Here is a 21,867-nt window from a genome sequence, read left to right as displayed (position 1 = left end):
CATTTGTATTTCTGTGGTAGTAAGTGTGGAAATTTGATCTCACACAAGATGGCTATTCATTTTCTAAGGGTTTTACAAACATGAAGAGTTTGCAGTTAACAATGCTCTAAACTGACAGACAAGATGGACCATTATTGCCATTTCAGGGGGGCAGCAGAAATAAAAGGATAAGGTAGATTTAAGTGATGTCCACAAAATCCAGCAGCAGCTAAACTCAGACTCAACTTGAAAACCTCATGTTGCCTTTGTGTAAAAGTCAACAAATATGCAAGTGGGATCACATGCCATCACATGGGACTCACTAGTATGATTTGGGGAGTAGCACAGCCAAGTTCTTGTGAACTCATACCCCATTTAACCAGACACTGTCTGCATTACCGCACGAATAGTCAGCCTTGCTATAGACACATGCTGTTGCAGACCCAGGGAACTTGGGCATCTCTGTACTGTGTTCCCCATGCTTCCATTCAGAACTTACTATCAGCCAAGCTGAATGTTTCTTTACCTGCAGTGTCAACCAGTCAAGGGATCTTAATCCTCCTTGACCTCTTATTTTCCAGAGAGGACAGAAAGCATTTGAAACCATTAAATTTAAATGTTATATATGATTTTCTGCATAGCAATCACAAGATGTCAAAATTCATAAATATGTACAATACCACTCTTGGCAGATAGAAAGTTTTCAGCTTACGTCTCAGAAACACAAGTAGAGAGCTCTCAACAGTCCCATCTTAAACACAGTATCTTCCTTACTATTCATTCTCTTTATTTAGTTTTCAGTGACTTGCTGCTCCTCCCACCCAACAGTGAGCAGAGAGGAAGAGATAAAAGTAGTTTCCTCAATCCCTCTCTCCATGAAGGTACATCCATTAAAATTAAGCAAATACACTACGGTTAAAATGGACCCAATTGCTTAAGCTGGCAGACACCCTGAATGCCCACAACCCCCAGTGGCTTAATTCCCCACAGAAAACACTCAGTTGTCTCAAAGGTTATCACCCTCATTACAACAGCAATAAAAGAAAATAATAATTAAAAAAAAAAAAACAAAACAAAAAAAAAAAAAAAAAAAAAAAAAAAAAAATTAACAGGACAGAATCATTTAAAAAAGAATGACATCTTCATAAAACTTTGTATGTATAAGCAACCAAAAGAACTCATTAATAGTTCTCAGAAATCACAGTTCACGCCCTCTTAAAAATGACAAGCTGAACAGCAAAACAAAGATAGGAAATTGTAAGCTATAAACCAATTGCTTTTAATTAGCTCAGGCAGAGCAAAATGTAACCCCACTATTTCACTTACCCCATTCCTGAGACAGCTCAAGTGGCAAGCGCATTGTTACCTGAACACTGTCCATGTCCTGCTGAGCAACTCTCTCTGGCACTCAGCACAGCTGTAGCAAGCAGGGCAACAGATTTGAACTCAGGCACCCAGTGTCATCTTGTATTCAGCTGTACACTGATACACTGCTGAATACATGGATCTGGACAAATACAAGTGACCTGCAGCTACTTTTCCCTCCACAATTACACCACAAATTATATGCCACAGCAATAACTGTAATAATTCAGATTTTGTTATAGGACTCCCTCAGAAGCACGCCATGCTGCAGGTACCACAACGGTGTACTTGCTCCTGGAGAAACCTGCCACAGCAGTCCCTTTGCCTCATGCACCCCTTGTGTTTTCCATATGCTGGGCTGGAGCACAGCTCTCTGGTCCACATCCTCAGCACCTCACTTCAGAAACAGCAGCAGCACCCAGCATGGGTTCAGAAAAGCAGAAGAACACAACGTAGCTCCATACCACCCGCAGCAGTAGAGGCTCTTCAGCTTCTCTGGCTCACCTTTCCCAGCAATACTACCCCTCTTACCTCCTCAGTTCAAGTCTATGCAGAAGTCCAAAGTGGTTCAAACTCCTCTCCAAGGTTTCCTGTTGTGATGCAGGCACCAGTTGATCCCTTTTCAAAGCTAGACATTTTATTTCCTCAAAAGCCTTCAGGTAGCAAAGTCTCTCTTTGACTCATGTTTAATCCTAGCAGAAGTATGAATAAAATGCCAGTAAGGCCCAGAAGGAGACATCTGTTTTGTTACAAACACCCTTAAGAGTGTTTCCTTATTTTATTTATGGTACAACTTCCTCAGTTTTAAAGTTTTTAAAGCAGGTTGCTTCCCAGCCCTGCAAAGGCCTCCCTCAGCTCAGCCACCTGAACCAGCTGAGAGAAGCTGCAAAGTTAATTATTACAGCTAATGACTTCATGCACACCACCTGGCTGGGGCACTGCCTCCACATACGCTTGCTGTCCACACCAATGGCAGCCTCTTTTGTCAATGTATTGTTCACATTTGCAATACATACTACAGCATATATATAATTACCTCACTGATGTATTCTAACTCAGTAAGTCTGTCACGTGCCTCAACTCATATCTTTCCCACACTACAGGGCATCTTTTATGGTCCTTTCTTTCAATTCTTTATAGCATGTGCTCCAAATCCATGTGAGGTTACCAGAAATCAGGACAGGCATGACAGACTATAGTCACCCACCTATTTTACTTGCCCTTTTCCAGTCTAGATAAAGTATCAGCAGTGTTCCTGGTTTTCTTCTTGCAAGACACGATCCATCCTCCACATTACCCAACCCTGTTTTCTCAGTATATTTGCCCCCAAATCCTCCAGCCGACTCTTAAGTACTTCCATTCTCCCAGCAGCAACGCTGCCAGCCCCAATCCTTTTCTTCTCTTCATTACTTAGTTTCTCACCAACTGCTCCAAGATCCACCCTCCAGTTTTTAGTAGAGTTCCAACTCCTCCTTAATTCCATACCCACCCCCCCAAACCCCCCACCCCCAGCAGAAACAGTAGGTGCTGTGCCATTCCCTTCCCCTACTGACATTTCACCTTCTTCCCTTCCTTGTACCCACTGCTGGGGACTTCACCTTTCAGACTCTGGCCTGAGCCTGTTATTGCTGGGCACTATATTATGACTCCTGTTCATGCAGTACAGTGATCAGTTAAGACTTCAGATGATGAGCTGAGCAGATCTCACTCTCCTTCGCTCTTAGTGAACTGAACAGTGCTCAGGGGAGCTAGAGCCTTCCACATGCTCCAATCCTTGGCTGCCTTTCTTAAAGAAACTGATTGTTGTTATTTAAAGTGTAAAACTACAACATTTCTTAGCCTCAAAAAGGAAGTCACTGTTCACTGTGCAAGGAGAAAGCTCTATTTGAATCATCTTTCACTTCACAAGCCACAAATCACAATGTGTCCAAAACATTAATTACAGCATTTAGTGCAGAATTAAATTTATGTAAATAAAAGTAATTATCATAATTATTGCTACTGTGGTACAATTATATTACTAATTGTGCCCTCTCAAATTATGATCACCCCATCTTGCATTTCTGGTATCAACTAAGTCTTTATATACTTTCCCCTCCCTCAGAGGGAAAAAGAACAAGTTCCTCCCTCACACACAGTATTTCATCACCTATCAACACTTTAACCAAACTATCCTGTTTTGGCCTGCTAGTACAGATTTACAAATCTTGTTAGGTTTAGCTGTTCAGGAGACAAATAGAGGATATATAGCTGGGGGAAAAGCAGGATTTGTAGCTCATGGAGTGCCTTCTATTATGTAGTTATGGATTAAATTTGCTACTAATATCAGTATTTTCAAGTTTCTCGTAAACTGCAAACTGGGATGCAGTTTCACTCTGAAGACCTAAAAGGATGTTTCTGAAACAGAGTATATTGCCTGAACCCTCTAGGCTGGGAACTTTGCACGTATTTCACACCTACACAGGACAAGTAATTACTAGGCAAAAGTGGCTTCAGCTCCAATTGCTGCTCTATTAGGTGTGTTGGTACCTATGTTTGTGTCTAAATCACAAGGCAAGTATGCTCTGGATAGTAAACCACAGTCCCAGGTATGCCAGTTGCCTAAAGCAAACAAGTTACAGATCTACCCACACTGGCAAGCCACTTCCCTTCCAGTGGAAAAGAGAGTGAACACAGAAGATAAGAGGGTGGAGGAAGGATGTTACTTACCTGGGTCTCATCTCCATACGGTATCAAGATGTACCTGAACACCCATTCGGTTATCAGCTAAGAAATACTCTGCACTGGTGAGATCTGCCTTATAAAGAGATTGACAACTCTGTGTTGAGTTTTACTCTATAGGCTTTCTCCTCAGCATGGCTAAGTAGACTAGGAAATAGGACTTCAGCTAAGAAGCAAGGCTGCAACCCAGTAAGTGATTAAAAAGTCTTCAGGAACTGATGCCTTATGAAGTGTTGTAGACAGCATGTTGAACCAGTATTACATGATGGTGCTGGAAGTACCAAAGGTTATAATTTTTCAGATAAGGTGCAAAATGCAGGTTCTGCTTACCATGACCATTGTTAGCCTTTCAAAAGTTAGGAGCTTTACTCCTAACAAGCAAAAGGAAGCAAAAGGATGACACGAGGAATAAGGAAAAGTTCCTCACGTCATCCTTTTTCACTGTTTTGTAGAACTGGTTCATACTATCTGGTAGCTGTATTCTACACATTCTACTCTGAAAAGAAGAAAAAAAAATAGCATGCTAAACTGAAGTAAAGAGTGAGTGTGTTGGTCTACAGGCAGCTTTTGTAGCAAGTAAGCTCCAATACTCTACACATTTAAGACAGAAAATCCTGTGCCTGATTCTTACTATTCAAATACTATCACTTCATGGAAATAAACTACCACTATGTCACAAAGAGATACTGTCATTTCATGACACAGTACACCTTTCTTATTAGGGCTGACTGCTTTATCAATATGGCTGCCCTTCTTCCTGCATACACTATTTATGAACACATACTGCTCTGTTTATCAGAGCTAGTATGGATCTCTCTCAGCACAACCCTTCATTGTGCAGCACAGACGTACCCATTCAACATGTCAAGCAAGAGGTTATACACAGTGAAAGTCCAACAGTACCACAGTGGTTTCTAAGTTCACAAAACAATCTTGGCAGAAGACAACTTCAAAGACACACGTTTTCAAGTATGAAATATGGTGATTAAGGTCATATTTAGAAATCAGCTCCATGCATCCTGCATACCCAAAGCTCTCTCTAAAATATAGAAGAAATTTGTTAGAAGTACTTCAGTGAACAAGGCTCTTGGTTGTTATCAATGAAAGTCATTCGAGTTGCTAAGTGATTTTTATAGTAAGATAAGCAACCATAGATTTAGCTAGGACTTGAAGAGCAATAAAAAGGCAAAAAGCAGAAGTAATTTTTATGGACTGATTTTTTTTAAAAAAAACAAAAAGACTCAGGGAACATTATATACTTCATCTAATTATATACCAATTCAGCAGAAGCTGTAGTTTTGATTTCACTAACATACCAATGAGGTCAAAATTACAAAGTCTCTCCTGAATGGAGGATAATTTCTCTGTTGGCACAGAGAACCAAGCTTTTCAATACAAGAATATTAATTGTGGTAGAATCATTTTTTTGCATGTGGGTCTCCTGTTTGTAAAAAGAAGTTTCAAACAAATCACACCATAACTTAATTCTAATGAAAACTTACCTATTGTAAATCACTACCAACATTTTTACAACCAAAAAAAGACCTGTATTATCTGATGAATGTTACAAAATCTAATTAATTTCAGTAGACAAAAACCTGAGAAATAATTTCAAAATCTTCTCAGCATCACACACAAGGTATGATTCTCTCAAAGATAAAAGAAATATTCTAAAATAAGTTTTCATTACAATTAAGTCAGCTTAGTGTAAGTCATTGAAAGGACAAAAATTATACAAATCAATGATGTAGCAATAATGTTTTTGTCTTACAGAAACAACTTAGAAATTATTTACCTTTCTCTAGACAGTATTTTGTTGTTGTATTTACTTGAGCAAAAACTCCATTATCTTTCACCCATGAACTGGAAAAGTGGATTTTAGTGCAGCTTCTGTATCCTTGAGGCCAATGACATCAAAGCCATTTGGCATTTTCTAACTAAATATGCTTGACTCATATAATCTCATTTCATGTTTCTTCTAATTAGATTGGTTTTCTCACTCTTTAGCAGTAGGGGAATACCACAGTGCATGTTTTCTTCTCAAGAACCAAACTAAACAGAGATGACTGCTGCTGTCTCTCCAATTGACTAAGGCTAGCTGTATATAAATACATTTTCTTCTTGTCTTTAATTATCTGTATCACTACTGTTCTACATAATAAAGTATCTGGTATAATAACTAAATGCTTTTATTGAACAGGATTACTAATAATTATTGTTTTCTTTTTAATAATTCAGGCATTGCCAAGACCAACTCAACAAAACACCATGTGGCTAATTTTCAGCAACTTCGTAGGTCCAACTATACTTTCTCAGCAAACAAAAATCATGATGGGCTCCTCCTCACACTTGCTAAGACGGTAAAACAGTAATTCAGAATGGAAAACATGTAGCTGCCATCAGTAGATATTGGCTGTGAATAACGAGGTCAAGCCATGATAAAACAGAGATAGCAGAACTGAGGTGATCAGATTTTGGCATTTCCGAGAAGCAGTTATGTTTGTGATCTCAGGCAAGAGCCATTCATAAATGTTATATTTTTCCATGTATTCAAGGTCTGGACTTTATTGCTGGAGAACAGCATCTTTTTCTCCTTTAAACTAAACCACATTTATAGATGTGTTGCTCCCAGTGTCATTAAGAACAAGCTACATGCACAAAAACTACAGAAAATGGACAGACTGTAACCACTATTTTTTTAAAAGAGGGCAATAAACAATCAAGGAGAGTTTCTGATGATGCTAGCTTTTGGGGTGTCACCAATCTTCTCAGATGGTCTAAAGGATAGCTAACAAATATAGACAGAAGGTTCATATTCTACTCCTAACTCTGTTTCTTGCCTTCTTCTGGATAGCTGTTTCATGTTTTTTACTTACTTTCCTTATCTGTAATCTATGCTATTTATACAGACCCACTTTTATGAGACAATTTGTGATCTAGATCTGAAATAAGTACATGAGAACTTCAGTTCAATCTGAAGTCAACACAGTAACATAATATGCAGTGGATTTTATAGTGACAATCACTGTAAAAGGAACCAGCTTAGAAAACTCTTTTCTCTTAGGATATTATTAATAGCAGGAATAATTAATATTGTTTTATAAGCTTAATTAATAGAGCACAGGTGCTCTAGAACAATACTGACAGTTTAAGCAACTTAGGCTAGATAATGAAAAGCTAGACATAGATAAAGTATATGTTAAATAGAACATTTTGAGTCTTTTCTCAGAAGTCTAGAAGTGAATTATGATGAAGATCATTCAGAAGATAAGTAACCATGATGACCAAAGACTGCATCAATGAGCAGCAGCCTCCAAAGAGCAATTAGAATGGAATGGTAAGAACTAGTCAAAACTGTGGACTACAATGGACTTTTGACATTGATGATGAATTGAGAGCTGAAAGTTCCTGGAAAATCACCAAAGACTCTTTGTATTTTATGTTATATCATATATATAGAGGGTGCTTTTTGTTAGCCATTGCCACTCACTAAGGTGATGGCCCAACTCTGAGTTGTTAATAAAGCAAGTCTAGAGATACCCACAGTCTGGTGAAATCCTTTAACAATCACAATAAAAATATTTTAGATTCAAAACTCGTAGAAGAACCCAATCAAGCACAGGCACAAGAGCAGCTACACTACATCATAGAAGGGGTTAGTTGTTTTTTCAACATTAAGTACAAATAATGACATATATTTCTTCTAACACAAGCTAAGATCACAAGTTAGAAGACCGAGCAAGATAGTTAGTAATCAGTAGGAAATTATTAAAAACTATCCATGGAGGTAGTCAAGATGAGGAAAAACAGTATTGGACTGAAATTAAACAGGGTGAAATAACTGAAAGTCTTTGTTCATCTGTGTAGGACATTCAGATACAAAAGTCTTGTTTGTGGTTCAGAGAAACAAAATAGGAATAAAAATTTCAGAGAAAATGTTATCCAAATTCTTTCATCTTGAGTTTAATCTGAAGAAGCAGCTCTCCAAGAGTTTTATTAAGCAGCATCAGTAAGAAAACAAGCATTTTTCTAACAATCAATTGTAATTTATATTCTTTCTTTGCCCATACCCTGTATAATGAATTACGTCTTGGAGCATCTTCATCAGCACAGCACTTCTGATGTGTTTTTTAGGTACAGTCTTTTTATTTTCTTGTACAGAACAGAGGCACCCAAAAGAGTCCCCTCCCAAGACATGCCGACCCACCAGTCTCCTTAATTTCTAGAGGAAGAGGAAAGAGCAAGTGGAATATTGAGCACCATGGAACCCACCATATCACTATTACAGATGCTATTGTTCATCTGCATCCATGATTCTCCCTGTTGAGAGACAACTCCCAAAGTCTTTTGTCACACACAAAAACTGCAAATGACACTGTCACAAGACAGAACAGCTTTTTGAGTGTGGTACAGACATCCAGGTCCCTTTGGATACTGTAGTTGCCTATACTCTGCTTTTTTGATTTAGTCTTCTATCTTGAAGTATGTAACAATCCCTACTTGAAGCTGTTTGTTGTTAGAGTCAGGAACTGTTACCACTCTAAAAGAAATCAAATTGGGGTCCTGTGAATCTTTCGTAGTGCTTTCACCCAGAGCAGCAGTTAATAACTACATCATGGAGAATTACATTATCTCCTAAACTTACATACTATCCATAAATTCAAGCTACATCCTCCCTGCAGTTCACTTCCTATGCCGTTCAATATCTCCTATTTTTACACCAAACTTTAAATGCTGTACCACTTAACTTTTAAATTAAAGATGTCGAAATTGTAGATGTTTTTTTAAATTAGAACAAAGCATCATGATCAGAATAGGGACTACAAAAGTAAATACTTTATCTTCTTCAAAAACACTGTAATAAGTAAAAAACAAAACAAACCACTATGTTGGGTACAAAAGAAATGTACTACGGATTAAGCCCTAAAAATATAATGTAACCTTATCTTTGATGGATGCATTATATCTACTGCTAGCAGACTTACAGATTTCTGTCTAGTTTTCATTTTAGCAACCTTTGCCAGCTTGTAACACCTGCACATTTTGAAAATGAACCACAAGATAGGGAGAGAAATTTCTTCTCAAATCTTAAGATAGATAACTTGTGCATCAAGTATTTTAAGAGCTGATAAGGCAGTTATAGCGCTCCTGAAAACTTTGGAATATTATAGTAAAATAAAAGTCAAGAGCTACAAAATGCATTTGGTGCATATGTATACATGAAATTGTTTGCTGGCACCTACCAATCTATATAGAGTAACCGCCTGCAGAAGGATAATCCAAGCCAGTGCCATTTTCCATATGTATTTCTGATTTCTGAAATAAAACATGCATTTCTAGAGACTATTTTTCTCTAGCTGCTTTTTTTCTAGTCAAACCTCCATTAAGGAATTCTGAACAATTTCAATCTTTTTGGAAATGGCCTCACAGCATCTGTGCTTTCTTGCACCTATCACATAAGCTGGAAGCTCAAACATCTGAAGCTGTTGCAACATACTCAAGGAATCAACTACAGCTGACTCGTTCCCATAATTGTAGAGAGGAGTTAGAGACGAGTGGGACTCTGAGTCTCTTTTTATATGTTGTTGTTCTTACAATCAGATATCTAAGTAGTTTTGACTTGATTTAAACTTTTTGTGGGATTATTATTTTTCTTAAGTTCCAAGGGATCTGAAAGATTTCTTCAATTCTACTGCTTAGCATTATTGTCTAGAGTTAAAGGAAATGCTAGTTCAATCCATGTTTTAAATTTAGCAACAAGTTACATGTTCAGAGAAGTTAAATCTTGGGTCAACACTGCCTCTGTAAATGGCTTCATTAGAATTGCATGGAGTAGAGAAACAGTCATCCAAGACTCTTGTCTCCCTGGATCTTAGTTGCCTTCAAATTCACACAGATGACACGCTACAGTACAAGACAAAACAACATGCAGATATGTAAGTCTGTTCACCTATGTACAGGTAAAGCCAGTGGTTTCTTAAAAAATTACAGACTGACATACAGAAATGGGCACACACAACTGCATCTTTATGTGTATCAAACAGGAGATGTTTCCACTGCTATCATTAGCATAACAATATAATCTATGCATGTTCAAGTCATCTTTAACTATGTAGATCAGGTTTTATAACTCTTTTAAATAAGGCAATGCAAAGCTTCAGGCAGGGCCAATACTTCAACATACAGACAACCACAATGAGTTCCAGACTACCCTTAGATTGGGCCTGATATTTAATTTAGCTGGTTATAGTTGAGACCAAATTTTTAGTTTGATGCTTTAAACCCTTATTCAGTAAAGAACTCATCAAAATGTCAAAAAGCCTAAACTTTAAGTACCGATTTAATTCAAAATTAATTGTTTCCTGAAATCATAGACAGTAATTATGTACTGCATTTTTCACAGTTTTCTTCCATAGACCATTTTACTTTTCTGCATATACCTTCCTCAAGGGATCAGAAGAACTCTAGGGTTTATCCTTTGTCCATGTTATTGTTCTTTATAAGCCTTTGGCTCCCAAATCAATTGTTCTTCCTTCTTTACTGTCTTTTATAGGTGTGGGGGTTTTGTGGTCGTGAAATTTACTGGTGTCTAGTGAAATGCACTTCAGTGTGTATGCTTGGCTCATGAACCACATCATGAAAAAAGAGGAAACTTTAAAACAGTGATCTGTTTACAACAGTATACTATCTACAACAGTACTGCTAACACAGAATACCTTCCCCTACCCCAAGAAAACAGCAAATGTTTAAAGGATTTAAAGGTGAAAAGTACCATGCAGGTGTATTATGATCACAATCTGATGAACTAGGAATGGTCAAATGGTTTTAGAAGTCAATGAACATTCATAGTTACTGTATTATGTTCTTGTCACACACAAAAGTAGCGTTTACAAACAGCTATACCCAAGGAATCAACAAAAGAAAGAATTAAAGGAAAGAACATGGAGCGGGTGGACTCTTCTTCACAGAAACTAAGAGGGCATAAAGTGACTAATAAATGCTTTTTCCATACAGCAAATATCATTGACTACTATAACTACATTTTAACATTTATGTTTTAAAATAAGTATAATTTACAACTACTGTGCAGTTTCCCTTAAAGTTTTTATCAACCAGACACCTAAAGAAGTTATTTTATCTAATGTAATTACAGATGAGATTCAAGTAAAATATTAAAATAAATCCTTTACCTGATAAAATATATTTTAATAGTGAATTCAAAATAAAAGATTTGTCCCTTCCTACTGCCAGAAAATGTCAAGAAACAGTATCTTCTTTGAAGTTGTAAAACTTGCCTAAAAAACAATGAGAAAAGTATCTTACTACAGAATTACTATGCTTCTTTCAAAGCTCAGTAGTGACTGAAATAGAATATATTATTTTATGAATTTTCTTGCACACATCTTACAACACCAGAGTAGCTGAATTATTTATTTCAGAAGAACTCATACATATAAGCATGATTTTAGAAAGTTCACATGCAACCAATTGTGATAAGAGTTTGTATATTTTAGTATCACTTCACCCAACTGCACACAAAAAAACCTATTTAAATTACAGAAAAGCTTACTGGAATGTTGATTTTAGCATTTTTTTTTCTAAATTCCACTTTGTAAAAGTAACAATAAATCTTTAAAAATTTTAACCCAAAATACTGATTTTTTTTTTAAAAGGGATATTTGTGGAACTTAAATATAAAACATTATAATTTTAATAAAATACAAAATGCCTGAACATTTTCTAAATAGTCAATGTTTCTAAAATATTATGGAGTTGATTAGTTGTCATAAATTTAACACAGGTTCCCTCTAATTAAAGTGGTTCACAAAATAAATCAACAATTCCCTAGTGCAATTGTAAAGAGAAAAGATCAAAAGCAGTAAACCAGTATCTTTCCTTCCAGTGTTAATTGGTAATTAAAAATCTTATCTTCATTAGTACCTATTCTGAAATAGTTTGATTTTTTTTTTTCCCTGAGGGAAGGGGATGTTACACAGACAAATACTGCATGAAAATCATGAAAATTTACCAGTTTTGAAACTGCTTGCCTTCATCACAGTTAAAAAGGGATATAAGACTCCATTATTTTCTTTTAAATAAGCACCTTAGACCTCAGCTTTCATTTGGTCTTGAGTTGCATGTACTACAGAATTCTACTGGCCAAGTAACATCCTTTCTCTATGACAGTTCAGATATTTTTATTTCTACTTAAAATTATCAGACATATTAGAATCCATTCTTTGGCATAGTATTGAAGTTGACAGCTCTTACTATTTGAATTGACTGCAAATCCTAAAGAATAATTTCCTGTATTTGAAGTAAGAGGGATAGGACAGGACTTGTCGCCGTTTCAAGACCAAGTCGATTAAATGAATGTCCCTTTATGGATTTCAAGTGTCTTCCATTTGTAATTTACTTGAAGTCTTCAGTACTGATTCCATTTTCACTTGCATTATCACAGCTGAATATTTCCTGCATACAAGGTAATCAACAGTATAGCAGTAAACCCTGTCAGTAAACCAGCATTCTGAATAAGAAAGAATGTGAGATCCATCTTTCTTCCTGTCACTTTCTCTCGCAGCATATCGTTCATCTCTGGGAACTGAAAAAAGGAATATTTTTAGGTAAGTATTGCCATCTCGTGGTAGTGTGCATAACTTAAGGTATTAAAAACTGAACCATATTGACTTGGGACTGAGTATTAGAACTAATAGAAAGTGCAGGCCGTCCCAGGAACAGGTCACCCCAACTACCCTGAAAAACCACATCACTAAGGATTGTAAACTGAAATATTGTTTTGTTCCTCTCTAATGCATCTCTCATGCAAATTTCCTCTTTTTGATTCCAGCAGTTTCATAAGGTCCAATTGTTGTCTACATGTTGCTAGGGGCAGCTGCCCTTGTATTGCTAAATGTTGTGTTTCTTCCTTCACTAGTACTAACAGAGAAATCCTTGTTCAGGAAATGGAAGATTAGGATTCTCATGATTTATCTATAAGTAAACGAAGTGAAGCTGAAAACACAGACAACCCCTTAGAAGTAAGAAATCTGTTACAAATAGGTCTGGTGGGCTGATGAGGAAGTGCTAAAGCAAGGAAGAAGAATAATGTTGTAAAACTGGTGGTAACACATGCAATATTAAAATACAGTGCAATGAAGGGATTCTTCATTCCATAACATGCATCTTAATAGTAACATAATACAGAAAAAAACCCCTACAGAAACAAAGATACTTCCTCTGAGCCAATGGAGGTGATGGCAAACACTAGCGATAAAGTCTCCTGTATGGGGTGATTTGGGCTATGGGTTTGCTGCAGATAAAGTCAACTGCAGTGGATTTTGACAAACATACTCAAATAAACTTTAAACTCTTCTGTTGCTCTGAGAGTAGTATAGCCAGAATGCAATGAAGACTGTATATTTCAGCATTAGGTTAGAAACCTTCAGTCTGGGTGACTCGGAAACCATATCTTTCTTTGATCTCACAAGGCAAAAACAGCCCTTGAAGGTAATGCAATTCTTGAAGAACAGACTAAGGTTAGCGAGAAGCAGCCAAACCTTCCCAAAAATGACTCCAGAACTCCGTAATCCTCTTGCACAAGAGGCAAAGACAACAAACCAGATCAGCTTCATGCCATACAGCAAGACTCATTTGTGCACACACCTCAGTGTACACATTCTCACGTGCCCACAGCCTCACCACACAGTGATTTTACTGGCAGAGGTTGGACTATGCCAATACTAGAGGAAAACAGAACAGCAAAAAGAAAAGGAGGAAAGAATGACATTCTAGTTAATCCTACCTGCTTCTGGACAAGCAAACCAGAAGTGTGTGAAAATCATAACAGAAAGTGGAAAGCCAGATCTCTGTACAGAGCACTTGAATACCCTATTTCAGACTTTTCAGGGGGAAGAAAAATTCAGATAGGTAACTGATAACAATCCAAATACCTAGAAAAAGAGAGATTGGGGAAGAGGGGCAGGGAGAGAGACAGAAAGAAACAGAGAGAACAGGACAACAGATACAAAGAAAAGCATGTTACCTACTTTGATGGATTTAATAACAAATTTAAGTTGAGCCACTCTAAATTTATGCCATGAGTTTTATACATCATAGGTGAGTGCACTACTATTCATTATATGAGTGAAAAATAAATGAAAAGCATTAGCAATTCAGGTATTGCAAACTTGTAAAATAAACTATTTATATTGTTCATTTAACATTATTACTTATTAAATCCTACATTATTACCTAAATCATAACAGTATTTAATGAAATAGTCACTATGACTATATGACAGTTCTGAAATGCATATAGAACCAGACTGGGGTCTCAAACCTTTCTAAATTCAGGCCTTGCTCTTCCAGTTTTACACACAAATGGATTCTCATGTGGCAGCTGTAAAGACCTTTGCAGTACATCTGTTATTACCACACTGAATTAAACATAATAAAACTTTAAAATCTTGAAAGATCTCTCTCATTTTCAGATAAAACATCATCATAAGAGTACATTATGGAACAATGATGACTGCCTGTGAATCCAGGTTTTATTTCCCAAGGTCTAAATCTGATCTGGATCTTAGCACAATTTCTTTGGCTTACATCTTCTAGCATACTTTAAAAAATAGACAGACTGTTCTGAATAGAGTTCAGCAAATTTTTTTAGTCTGAACCAAGAAACTGGGTCTGGCACTGTTAATTTAAACCAGAATTTAAGTCAGGTTTTTCACTTAAACAATCTCAAAATTATTAAAATCCCAAATTATCACTGTGGTCACACACCACCTTTCCTTCAACTCAAAACCGAGTATTTTGTTTCATTTTGTTTACCTATCTTTTCTTTCAAAATATGGTTTAAATAGACAAATAAACCTTTTAAAAATAATGAGGTAAAACACTTTTCCACTTTAAGATGCAGAAACAAAGTATTTATACACTTTTATTCTTTGATAAAACCAGCTCAAATTCATTAAAAGCTTGTCTCTCAAACTCTTCAGCAATAATCTGATCAGCCCTATTTGTGAAGTGAAAGGCTTTCATGTTTCATGAATAAGCATAACTATTTGTACATCTCTATTAAGGTTATAATTGGTGATTTAAGGTCTAATAATAATTAGATGACACTGGCATGAGAGGGTCAAAATACTAAATTCTACTGGAGAGACTTAGTGCAGTCTTTGTTTTCTTGCAGAAAAATAAATAACTGAAAATGAAATTATATCTCACCATATCTGCCAAAGAGATGTACAGGAACATTCCACCAGCTACAGCAAAGATGATGTTAGGAGCAAAGTTGTTGCCTACCAATATACCAAAAGCCATCCCAAGGTAACAGGAACATGCAGACAGAAAGTTGAAAAACAGAGCCTGCCGAGTACTCATTCCTGCATTAAGCAATATGACAAAATCCCCTAAAAGAAAAAAAAAAATCTTCAGAAAACAATACTGTGATTATTTTCTGATTTCAAAGGAAGTCTGAAGAAAATATATTATTTGTATATAAATTATAATCCCCTGGTTTTCTTCATTCAAGTAATTGATGAGGATTTCCCTTCAATACTAAAGAAACTGTAATATTCTAAAGCAAGCAGGTGATACACAATTGAACTAAGAGCACAGGAACACAGAACCACCTATAATGATGTAAAAAAATTAACAGTGTATGTAGCATACATGAACAGGGCAATTAATAGGTCTTTAATATATAAACACAGCTTCCACCCACCTGTGCTTGGGAACTTCCTGTGCTAGACATGCATTTTGGTGCTTGGGAAGTTTTTGATTTTTTTTTTTCCCCCCATTAAATTGTCTAAACTTTCTATCTATGCCAACTTTTGGGCAGCACAGCCTCCTACAACAAAGATTTCCATAGAAAACAACATGCTGAATGAAGTTTCTTACCCAGTTCGTGAGGAAACTCTTCACATAAGATGGCTATGGAGGTACTAAGGCCTTGAAGCAGAGACAAAGTGAAAGAAGCACCAATAGCCAAACCATCTATGAAATTATGTACAGCATCACTCAGTGTTACCATCCAAGCAATGGTCCCAATCTTGGACAGTGGACGCCCGTGAAGACACTTGCACAAGCTGCCTTGGGTGGCCTCGTCCTGAAAAAAAAAAAAAAACACAATAGAGCAATTTCATAAAACACTGAATAAAGAAGCCAGTGAATCACACTTCTGTCTTTAAATGAATGCCAAGCATAAAATAAAACACTGCTGCATATGAAGACCAAAATGCTTGGTCCAAGAAGCAAAAGGCATAAGTAGCAGCAGCAAACATTTTCTGTTTCAACAAGTTAACACGCAGGGCCCAATCATTTTTCTGACTACAAAGCTTTACCTGAATGCCCTTCAGCTGAGACAGAAAGCAGTTCTGACCATAGTGGTCCAAATGCCTCCCTGGAGTCTCTGTCAGATTAAGAGTGCCAAGGCTCCTCACAGCCTCCTCAGCGACCTCTATTAAGCATGTAGAGTCAGAAGGGTCTGATCACAGTGACTGACAGCATCTGTATTTCCTACCCAAACTACATCTGGACCAGTTACATACTGACAGTACATCACACTCTCAGAGACACACTCAGCCACAACAGCCAGGTATATGTGAATACAGACACACATCCAGATACTAAACTTTATTGCTAATTTTGGGCAATGACAGTCAAGTCCAGCTATTCAAATAAGTTTCTACAGAGCACATGTTTAATAAAAACAGCAGTGTGTAATTCTGACTGTGCAAGTTGAAGGCTCAGAGCATGAAAGCAACAAACTAATATTAAATTGTGATGCCCATACACACCAGGGATCTCAGTAACTCCTCCCAGAAGTAGAAGTAATTTATACATGAGGTGCCACAAAATAATGAAAAACTTGAAGTAGATAAAAGGAACTGCCATTTTAGCCTGGAGCACAAACTAATCTCCTCTAAAAAAGTCCTAATGATCCATTCTGATAAATTTCTGTACACACATGTACTGTAGTTACACAACATTTACAAGAATTATAGTATATCCCCCCCTAAAAAAAAAAAAAAAAAAAAAAAAACTTACTGGAATACATAAGCAGTAATATATACATGTTAAGCAGTAGTATATACATCTGTGTGCCCATAGACATATTTATACACTACTTCTCTTGCAGGAGAAGGGTGTAAAATACCAGCTCTTCCTCCTTATGAAAAGGTCACAGATTACTACAAGCAATTTTCCTTAGTTATTAAAAAGAACACTGCAAATTTTTTTAGTTTTGCCATATCAAATGCAAACACTACCAGGCAACTAAATTTTGAACTTCATGGAAATATAATGATTAATAAATTCTTACAAAATCTTTAATGACAGAGCAGTAAGTTCTGTCTGATGATTTGCTCACCAGACTCTTATCTGACATCCTTGTATGTAGGAGCTGCACTGGAACAGGACAGGAATTTGAGTCATATGCCTATTGCACCACTTGGAACTCGTAACTAATAACACCTTGGTTGAGTAGTGCCACAACTGCCACAAAGCACACTTATAGCTCCTATTCAGTGCACAGGAAGCCCTGAAATAATACTTCTATGGTGTGAAAATGAGCAATGGATCCAAAAATTGGAGAGTTTCCCTGATGACTCAAACACACAGGCTTTAGACTTGTACTACATGCTTGCCTTCAGTTTTTGGAGGTTTTCCTCTCAACATTTCATCTAACACACAAGTAATGCCAATCATATTTTGGGGATGATTAATTTGTACCTATACTAATTTTGTTTGAGATAGGATCACTTATGAGTAACAGACCTCTCAATCCACAAAAACAACTTGAACTTTACTTCAAGACAGAAATATTACAAAGCAAGACACATAAAATACATATATTAGGTAACTGGAAGTAAAAAGAAGTTTAAAAAAAGTATAAGAAAATCCAAATACAATTAGCAAAGCTCTTCCACCTATTCATCCAGCTCCCTGAGCTGAACTTCTGTTCCCCTACATTTTTCTTTGTTCACTGGTGACCATCCTTCAAGCTTTCTAAGAACTGATGGAAGTACTGTTTTGTAGATCGTCCTGATTTCTGCCAAAAGCACATCTTTCTTGGGCATGTTTCTAGCTTCACTGAGGAAATGGAGTTTGAGACAATGCACAGATTTTCATTTGAATAATTCATTCATTTAACTACAAAAAAAGAACACCGTTCTTTTGGAAACCACACACACACAAACCCCAACAACACCAGCAAGTATTTTCTCATAAAGCAACAATATTAATCTCAGAAGACTGTATTTTGAAAAGGTATATTAGCAACTCCTATTACACATAAGAAAGAGACATGGTGACAGTTTTTGTTCTGTGAAGACTTCCTACTACTGAAAAAAATCTCACATCAAATGCCAAGCATCTCCAAAAAATCAATGGTTTTATGAAAAGAGTTTATTAGGACGAAAATTCCTAAAAGAGAAATGAAAACACTGAGCAGATGACACAAAAGTGCAAAAATGTCACCTGTACATGCTTGCTTATGTTTGTTCCCATCAATGCACATTTGTTTTATGTGGGAACCATGTGTGTGCCTACACTTTTCTGAGGGCTGTGGGGGCATAACAGGCTTAGACACAGAACTAAGTAAAACACCCTTTTCTGGTACCAGCTGCACAGCTGAGAATTCCAATAACAGTCTTGAGCATTGCATATGTATGAAAAACATAAAAACCTGAAGGGCTTTTTTGTTGAAATAAATAGTTTACAAATATACGTGCTGAACTTTCCATGCATCTGTGAAGAAAATGAACACTGAGTAACAAGATGTTATTAAGAATTAGCTGTTGAATTAATCAAGAACAGAACTGACTCAAAATGTGCTGAGGTTTGGGTTGTTTTATCTATGTACTTTTAAAATTTTTTTAAGTAATTGCAATTAATTTAGGTGAACAGTATTGATTTAATTCTAAAAATTACTTTCTTCATCCAATCTTTCAAAATGCAGAACAACTGTAGTCTAAAAACTAGGAATTGGGTTTCTAGGAATTGGCTGTGTTTGCCCTCTCTAATAAGCTTTAGCTTACAAGGACACATTAAAATTCTATTAGGTATGTGTTGGCTTATGCCAAATGGTTCCTGCATAAACAGCAAATGCCTGTTAAGTTAAATGCATACCTACCTTCATGGCACTACTCTAACTGCCCCAAAATCCCTCAGACACCTTGGCCCTCCCCTGCCCCCTGATGACTCTGAAGGCTATCTGTCCCCTCTGAACCTGCCTGGAGAAGGAAAAGAATAATGATGGCTTTTTTGTTGATACCTCCAATATCAGCAGTGGGCTATCTGCCACTGAGACTTCCTTGCCACCAGCCTTGGCTCCAGAGTGAATTTTACACTGTTAGGAGGTTTTAATACAACATATTCTCTTCCCAGCTTTGGAGAAATGGAGGGAAAGAAAGAATGGAAAGCGTGAATTTTCATACGAACAATAAGTAGAGAAGAGCCTTTGTGAAATTTTATGTTCTTAAAGTCAAGACAATGTAAAAGATGTATGAGTATCCCACAAAGGATCTTGGGGTGACCTACAACACTTTATGATCACAAGCACTGCATCTAAACTAGTTGCTAGAAATGAATGCTATATAGTTACATTTTATTATTATAATACATGCTATGATTTTGTTGTGTTTGTTATGTGTAAGCAGATGGCTAGCCAAAATGTAATAATGGAATAGGTCCAGATAAAAATTCTGGTAAACAGGGCAGAAAAACTCTCATACTGACTGCCTCTGCCAAGAGTGGAGGGTTCTTCGGTATGTTTTATAAATCTACAAAATACAGTTTAGGGACATTTATAATATTAATTCCGTCTTGGTGCCCATGCAATTTTAATTACTAAGCATGCTTCTCCACCACATTTGTATCCACGACAATTCATGACATTTCTACAGCAAGGACAGGTACAATTTTGGTACTTTAAACTGTGTGCATCAAATGCCCTGGTGAACCTGCAGGGTCAATGCAGATCTCTCAGATTCTCTCCCGGCTGATAGGGCCTGCCTCTGCCTCCTCACCACAAACAATTTACTGTCTAAAGAACATGGGTGGTAAAACAGAAATCTCTACTATAAAAAAAAATCTGCCTTAGCCATCAGTGAATTGTTTCTATGTGTTCTTATTTTTTTAAAATAAGGGACAGTATTGCTCCTCCCAGTACAAGGAAAGAAATAAAGAAGGACACCAACTTTCTGCTTCTGTTTTCTTCTCAGACAGAAGGAAGTTGTATTTGTAGTATAAAAATGAACGCAGAGAAACATAGAGAGCAAATCTGAAAAAAGAATAATACTTAAACCAGGAGGAATGGCTTCTGTCTCAACATATTACCTCCATAATTTCCACAGTATCCAAATATACCGGACTAGCACAAGCAGTGCTCACAATATACTGCATGAAAGTTACTGTATTAGTTTTCTTCATTAATCATCAATTTGGAGGAATCAGGTTGTCACACTTTATGTAGTCAGGAACACAATATGTATCAACACTAAAACACACTATCACTCTTTAAGCAAAACAGTATCAACAACATAACCAAAATTAACTGAATTATCTGAATATATACCTCTGTTGTACCCATTCCAACACTGATATCAATTAGCTCTTTTCTGTTGGCTACATTGAATGCATCATTCAGCTTCTGTAAGTTTGCCTCAAATCGCCACATTTTTTTCATAGGGCTCAAGCAAGCTCTAAACTGTAAATTTACAAACACTTGACAGAAGTAATAAAAATTCATATTAACTCTCCCCTCAGATAGGCTTAACATGATTGGCAGGGATAAAATAAGTAACACAATTTTCATACCTGTGCTGAGACCACACTGATGCTGTCAAAACCAAGATTTCCATTGCTCTCTATGACAGCTGAATTTGCATAACACGTGCCCCCATTGATGGATGATAGTGGTTTGGGCGGGTTACTCTTATCCTGAGAACAATTCTGTTCACCATTTTCGGAGTCATTATGGCCAGTCTAGATTAGACAAATAAATAAAAAGGTAGCTAATTAAAACAAAAGTAAAATAACAAACCTAAGAAAATAGAGACCAAAAAGGAAAAGGTGGGGGCATCCTATTCATGCTGCCTTGCTTTCAACACCAAGTAAATGTTTAAATGGGCTGCAGTAAACATTTAAATTAACTCAAACGTATCTAAGTACCTAACTTATCTCTTAGTTAATCAGAATACCTGTGGGGATTTTTCATTTTTATACCTTTATACAGAACCTTCCAAGCTGAACACCTGACCATAAGTGATAAACATCTGCTACTTATTTACAGCTGCCTGTCAAATAGAGCTTATCAGACTTTGTCAACTGTTCCCAAAAATGAAGTGGGACAAACTAATTTTCCCTTTTTTTTTTTTTTTTTTTTTTGTGCAGTTATTACAAACAAGGGCCAGTTGATCTTCATAATCTTCAATATCAGCAACATTTTGGGAAGAGGGACCTTAAGTGAGGTAAGAGTAGGAAGACAGGACAGTTTTCATCACAAGACATGAGCAGAGAGGACCAAAAATTTTGAGAGGGCCTTCTCAGACAAATTCAACCTCTCTCATCTGAGTACACAGAAAAGTACTCAGATGTATGAGTAGCAAGCAGAGCACTGTGCAACAGGGATAACTGCAGTGTCACTAAAGCAGGTCTGTGTATCAGAGCATGGGGAAACACAGAGCTGAAGTTACTGAAGGTGAGATTCAGGCACTGTCAGCACAGTTACACTTTACAGATGACTAAGAAGGCATATAAGTCACATTGATTTCTCCTGCCCAAAGTGGAGCTCCAG

General features: G+C 36.7%; 1 protein-coding gene across 1 annotated transcript in view; it reads right to left on the bottom strand.

Moving 5' to 3' along the window:
• Positions 1 to 12,038: 12,038 nt before the first annotated feature.
• The window catches only part of SLC39A8 (solute carrier family 39 member 8), a 28,317-nt gene continuing 18,488 nt past the window's right edge, over positions 12,039 to 21,867 (bottom strand). The window contains exons 7-10 of the mRNA XM_026847934.1: positions 20,889 to 21,056; positions 15,969 to 16,176; positions 15,294 to 15,478; positions 12,039 to 12,667 (exon numbers count right to left, since the gene is read on the bottom strand). Of these exons, the coding sequence (XP_026703735.1) occupies positions 12,521 to 12,667; positions 15,294 to 15,478; positions 15,969 to 16,176; positions 20,889 to 21,056 (708 nt within the window). The 3' untranslated portion in view covers positions 12,039 to 12,520. The remainder of the gene's footprint in view (positions 12,668 to 15,293; positions 15,479 to 15,968; positions 16,177 to 20,888; positions 21,057 to 21,867) is intronic.

This window comes from Athene cunicularia (genome assembly GCF_003259725.1).
Source record: "Athene cunicularia isolate RWA chromosome 4 unlocalized genomic scaffold, athCun1 chr4_part2, whole genome shotgun sequence".
Lineage (NCBI taxonomy): Eukaryota > Metazoa > Chordata > Aves > Strigiformes > Strigidae > Athene > Athene cunicularia.
Note: the sequence above shows the minus strand (reverse complement) of the source record. Positions and strands in the feature narration are given on the sequence as shown.